Source organism: Gekko japonicus, unplaced genomic scaffold (genome assembly GCF_001447785.1).
Source record: "Gekko japonicus isolate JY-2015 unplaced genomic scaffold, Gekko_japonicus_V1.1 scaffold290, whole genome shotgun sequence".
Classification (NCBI taxonomy): Eukaryota; Metazoa; Chordata; class Lepidosauria; order Squamata; family Gekkonidae; genus Gekko; species Gekko japonicus.
In genome coordinates this window covers 1,007,829-1,014,110 of record NW_015163613.1, presented here as the reverse complement: position 1 = coordinate 1,014,110, position 6,282 = coordinate 1,007,829, and the positions used below count along the sequence as shown (strand labels likewise).

At 44.9% G+C, this 6,282-nt stretch overlaps 1 protein-coding gene across 2 annotated transcripts in view; it reads left to right on the top strand.

Moving 5' to 3' along the window:
- Positions 1 to 1,269: 1,269 nt before the first annotated feature.
- Positions 1,270 to 6,282, top strand: part of GXYLT1 (glucoside xylosyltransferase 1) — a 45,104-nt gene continuing 40,091 nt past the window's right edge. The window contains exon 1 of one of the 2 annotated variants that reach the window (XM_015407363.1): positions 1,270 to 1,548. In XM_015407363.1, the coding sequence (XP_015262849.1) occupies positions 1,359 to 1,548 (190 nt within the window). In that variant the 5' untranslated portion in view covers positions 1,270 to 1,358. Of the gene's footprint in view, positions 1,583 to 6,282 lie in introns of both variants that reach the window. The other variant, XM_015407362.1, reaches the window with a different exon arrangement.

Genomic DNA, 6,282 nt, shown 5'->3' with positions numbered 1-6,282 from the left:
CCCTGACACAGGAGAAGGAAGAAATAGACATGCACAAGGACAGACAACAGTTCTTTTATGTGGGGGGGGGATTTAACCCCCCCCCCCAATTTATTTTTAAACAGTTTTCAGATTTTTCTGCAAACCTGGAGAGGCCCCCGAATTTGCAGAACTACCTGTTTTGGGTAAATGTGGCCCCAATCCACAGATTTAGATATCCACAGATGGGGGCCATACTTGAGAAACAGATATAGAGATACAAGTTTGAGTCCAATGGGACCTTTAACCCCAACAAAGTTTTATTCAAGGTATAAGCATTTGTAAGGGAAGGTGCATGCACACGAAAGCTTATATCTTAAATAAAACGTTGTGGTCTTAAAGGTGCCACTGGACTCAAACCTTGTTCTTCTGCTTCAGACCAACACGGTTACTATCCACGTTTTTTTGGCGATGGTACTCACCTGTATTGAGTACCAGCAAGGGGGGGGGGGAGCTTTCTCAAGTCCTTATGGGGAAATGGAAGGAAATCGGTGTAACCGTACATATGGGTACCACCACGTTTTACCCGCTGGTTATTATTATTTACTTTATTTATATAATCCAACTTTCTCACTCAGTCTCAAGGCAAAGTTATTTTCTAGTAAACATGCATACAGTCAAGGCTATAATCAATGTCTTCTTACTTGGCGATAACTCCCACTTGTTTTGTTATGACAACAGACAACAGTTCATATTAGGAACCCCTCAGTGCACTGCAATATTTAAAGGTAGAATATCATCAAGCCACGTGGCAGTGGTAAACAAGAGCAGAAGCCGGCTCCGTAGTAACGAGTTCACATGGATTAGACTTGTTAACTTGGCAGCAAAAATAACCATCAGGAGTTTTGCTACTTTCCCCCGTTAAATTTGGAAGGTTGACAAAGTGGGTGCTGGAGTCTGCAAGAGCTGGAGGACGCCATGCGTTCGATTCCTGTTTCTTTCTTCGCCTCACACGCTCGCCCGTCGTTTCCACCTCGGTTGTTCGAACTTGCGCTTCCAGTGAGAGGCCCTGCGCCACTTTCGCGCCACCCACACAGCTCCAGCGACCCAGCCGTCCGCAGCCCTCCCGACAACACCCCACCAACCCCGCCCCTCGGCGCCTCTACGGCGCTCGGGACACTGAGCTCCTCCCTAACCGGTCCGGCCCGCCTGGCTTTCACCGCCCTCCTCTTGCTGGGTCGGCTCTTCTCCTACTACCTCAGAGAGACGGCAGCGGCGTCTTCCTGCCTTGCCTCAGCAGCGCGTCGCGTTGGGGCCAACCGCACGCTGCGGCTACCGCCGGTATTTCCGATCCCGGTTGGGCCCCGGCCGCAGCCTGCTGCTGCCGGGGCCGCGGGAGGATGCGGCGCCTGGTGCGAGTGGCGCTGCTCTGCCTGGGTTGCGGCTTGTGCTCATTGCTCTACGCCTTCAGTCAACTGGCTCTGTCGCTGGAGCAGGAGACGCCGCGACGGCGGGGAGACCCCACTTTTCCAGTCCGGAGGCAGCTGAGTGGAGACGGCGGCTGGAGGGCAGCAGCGGGAAGCGCAGGCCGCAGAGACCGGCGACTGCCGTTGCCGCCGGAAAGGTATGTATGTGGGCCTCCTTGCGATCGCCTCGTAGAGGCCGACGAGCTTCCATTGTGTGCGGCAGGAGAGTCATTAACTTCGTTGCGAGAGCGAAGGAGAAATCTGGCTTTTCGGAGTCTGCCTATGGTAAGGCAGTACCTTTATACCCACCCACCAGACGTCTTCGCAGTGGGTAAAACACTTGATGTATTTTTACACTTTGCTTGTAAAAAAAATATTTGGAAGAGTGTGGACAAAATATGTTTTCCTGCTTCCCTCCACTTTCATCTTATGCATATCACCAGTTAGGAGCTAACTTGTGCTGGGCGGTCAGAAGTGCCTTGAAACTTAACAAGGCTTTTAATAGAGCAGGAACAGTTCTTCTACAGGCATGCTGAAGTTTACCCGGCACTCTCAGATGAGGCTGGAAGAGAGTGGCTTGTGGTTTGCCATAGCCACTCTTCAAACCATCTTCCTTCTTTATGGTTTGTCCTGGTGTCTTCCCTTATTGAGAAATTCGGACCATGGGCCCTGTGAAGCAGCATCACTTCTGCCTTGTCTGTGTTCGTGGACCGATGCTGGCCAAAAGCAAAGCTAGCAGGTTCTGGTAACTTACATGAACAGATGTTTAGTTAGATGGTGTTAGTATTTTGATTATACCCCAATCCAGTGCTTTGTGCTGTTTTATTCAGTGGTCTTCCATAAATAAATAAATACTGAAAAGCATGTGTGGTAACACAGAGCTTTGCAGACTGCTGGAGGTTAAATTCCATGTTACTGCTCAGAATTCCGTTTTCAATGTGCTCTGCAAGAAAAGATTAAAGCATTCAAGTGCTTTCCGCTTAATGCCCAGTGCTATTCTCCAGTGCTGAAATAGATCTTGATTATTTACTGTGTCAGAGGAAGTCAAGATTCTACAGAATTAGTAGTGAGACACTTTCCCTGTTAATCTGAAAACTGAGATTGTCTGCAGTATCTGTTTCATAGGTAGGCCTGAGCCAAGGGAAGATGTGTCATCCAAGAAATCCTGGAGCTGCCACTACTCTTGATTATTCTTCCTTTAAAAAGTCTGTAATGGCCACAATCTTTTTATCAAGAAAATCTTTTTTCCCCGAGGGCAGATAACAGCCCGCTTCATCAGCTTTTGAAAATCTTCCTCTGTTGTATTAATGGATTTCTTTCCATAATCTCATGAGATTTTATCAACCAGGATAGTCATGGGGCTAAGCCAAACACTGTGTTCCTAGGATCCTGTCAGCATTGCTCAAGGAAATCAGACTGAAACGAGCCATTTTTTTTAGAAGTATGGTGCTTTCAATGTCTCTGCTGTCTGATCTGATCTAAAGCTGATGTCTAAATTGAAGTGGATCTGAGACAGTTTATTAACAAAAGAACTGTGCAAAATATCACAGCTAATGGCAAGTCATCAACTACCAAATTATATCAAACAGTTGAACTGGATATGCGACAACTGACATAATGGTTGGTGATAGAGAAGTATTGCTGCTTTGCGTTATAAGTTACCCATACCTTTTGCAGGAGCCTATAAGAACATAAGACAAGCCAATGTTGGATCAGGTCAATGGCCCATGTAGTCCAACACTCTGTCACACAGTGGCCAAAAATACCAGGTGCCATCAGGAGGTCCACCAGTGGGGCCAGGACATTAGAAGCCCTCCCACTGTTGACCCCCACAAACACCAAGAAGACAAAGCATCACTTGCCCCAGAGTCCCTATCTAAACCTTATGGCTAATAGCCACTGATGGATCTCTGCTCCATATACTTATCTAATTCCCTTTTGAAGCCGTCCATGCTTGTAGCCGCCACCACTTCCCGTGGCAGTGAAGTCCATGTGTTAATCACTCTTTGGGTGAAGAAGTACTTCCTTTTATCCGTTCTAACCTGACTGCTCAGTTTTTTCATTGAGTGCTCACAAGTTCTTGTATTGTGAGAAAGGGAGAAAAGTACCTCTTTCTCTACCTGCTCTATCCCATGCATAATCTTATAAACCTCAGTCATGTCACCCCTCAGTCGTCATTTCTCCAAGCTAAAGAGCCCTAAGCGCTTTAACCTTTCCTCATAGGGAAAGTGTTCCAACCCCTTTATCATTCGAGTTGCCCTTTTCTGCACTTTTTCCAAAGCTATAATATCCTTTTTAAGGTGTGGTGACCAGAACTGCACACAGTATTCCAAATGAGGTCGCACCATTGATTTATATAGGGGCATTATGATATTGGCTGATCTGTTTTCAATACCCTTCCTAATAATCCCCAGCATAGCATTGGCCTTTTTTATTGCAGTCACACACTGTCTCGACATTTTCAGTGAGTTATCTACTACAACTCCAAGATCTATCTCTTGATCAGTCTCTGCCAGTTCAGACCCCATCAATGTGTATTTATATTTAGGATTTTTGGCCCCAATGTACATCACTTTGCACTTGTGCCACATTGACGCCCACTCACCCATCCTTGACAGATTCCTTTGGAGTGCCTCACAATCCTCTTTGGTTTTCACCGCCCCGAACAATTTTGTGTCATCTGCAAATTTAGCCACTTCACTGCTTACTCCCAACTCCACTGGTTGTATCTCTGACTCTCTTAATCAGACCATCAAATACTTGCTTGGTACAGACTATGAAATATAGCATGTGACCTTGTTCATATGTTGGGCCCTTTGCAATCAGGAAAGACCTGTGGTGAAGTGGGTTACCTCTGCATGGGTTAACATTCCATAGTCTTAGGATATCTGACAGAGATCAGCTAAGACAGGACACCTAATTGGAAACTAAGTAGATGGTATACCAGTAGGGTACCCAGCCTGTCCCTGGAATCTAATACAAGGAGCCAAACTATCAAGATCAGCAACCATTTGCCCTGGGAATCATGAAGTAGAGAAACTGACAGAGAGTTATGTCTACTCCAGTCTTGTTTTCCGGTTCATGTTCGTTGAAGAACTGAAGGTGCAGGTGGAGCAGTGGTATGGGTTTTCTAAAAAAAAGATAGGACTGGACAGTTATCCAATGCCCTAAGAGGAGTGTGATCTGTTGTAGTGTACTTATTTTTACTTGTATTTGAAAAACAAAGTTTAAAAGTAACCTGTATTAGTGTGTCCCGGTAGCATACAGTACTCTTAACTGAAATATTTGATTGGGGTGGAGAAGTCAAGTGGCTTAAAAATTAAACTGAAACCTCTGTATGGAGATGATTTTTGCTGGAGTAATAGTTGTAGAAGTAACAGAGTTAACATTATCAGTGTCATCTAGCCAGGGCTCAGTTACACATGCCAGATTTATTGAATCTGCTGCCTAATACTGCATGGTGGGCGAAAGCCTGGACCTAATGTCAGCATGTCAGCCAACACTCCAGAAACTTTGTGGTAATGTTGGATCCCTGACTGTAAGGAAACTCTGTGCTAATACCAGAGTGTTGGCGGATGTCACATTTTCACCTGGATGTGACATCAGTCAGTGTGTCATGTAATATCACATCTGTCCCTTCCGTAGTGCCTGGGGCAGCAGTCTAGCATCCCGAAAAGGAGGGGAGAGTTTTGAAGCTATCAGTGAGTCTCATGGCACCTTCAGAGGTGTTGGATGAATACAAAGTTCTTTTGGCCCCATATCCTACCTTTAGGCTAATAGGATGCCTTGAGTAATTTCCTTTTCCTCTGGAAACAGCCCTTAACCAATCATACTTGGGGAAAAGTGTTAATCAGTGTAACCTTTTCAGGTAGCGCTGCAGTTTCTGCAAGCTTCTGGAAATAGTGTACTCTGTCATCATGGACATTGTCCTTATCAGTTAACTGGAACAAGTCTGCTATTCTAGACCTAGACAGCATCTCAGTATAACAGGCAATTATTTGTAATCTGGAGGAAGCAGTCCTATTATTTTTTAAATAAATGTTTTTCTTTCATAAAGGGTGGCTCTTTTCCAACTTAAACTATCTGAAACTTGGTTTCAGACCTCTGCCTCAGACTGATGCTAGGGTAACAGCAGTTGTCCGACCCACATAATTTTGTTTGCGTGTAAGATAATGTTTTGTACTATAGTTCATACTATGTAACAAAAGGGAAGATGTTGTATCCCAACTGTGAGTCGTTGGCACTAATGACTGGGTGGTATGAATAACTTATGCTCCACAGACTGCCTCAGTGTGGGGAGATTGGGCTGGTAGTATATTTGCAGCTTTTTCATCTTGTCCTTTACGGTGTACTGAGGCATTTCTTATGAAAGGATCCTTTATGTGGGATGTAATTGGGTTTAATCTTCCTCTTACCACCCGATTCCATGATCTTCTGCATGTCTCGTCCTTTAGGAACCAGCTGGCCATTCAGTGATGCCTCTTGTATGGCATGAATTGGTTTCAAGTTCATGTGAGAATTCTCTCAGCTGTGAAAAGGACTGTCCTTCTCTGTTAAGTTTGTAGAAAGCAAATTCTCATTCTCCCCATAATCCCTTGGGAAATCCATTTTGGTGTGGAACAATAAAAGATGAAAATTATAATCAGGATTCCATCAGTAGTGCTAGATCACAGCTCTACCTTATACCTGTCCAAGATCGCATTTTGATAATATGAGTGAAAGTCAAAACAGAAGTTAATAAAGCAGTGCCTACAGAAACAATAATCCTTTCTCCCTTCATATATGCACGAGCACACACACAGAGTCATGTGTGACAGAAGTTCACAGAACAATGACTAGAATATTACTCACACAGAAC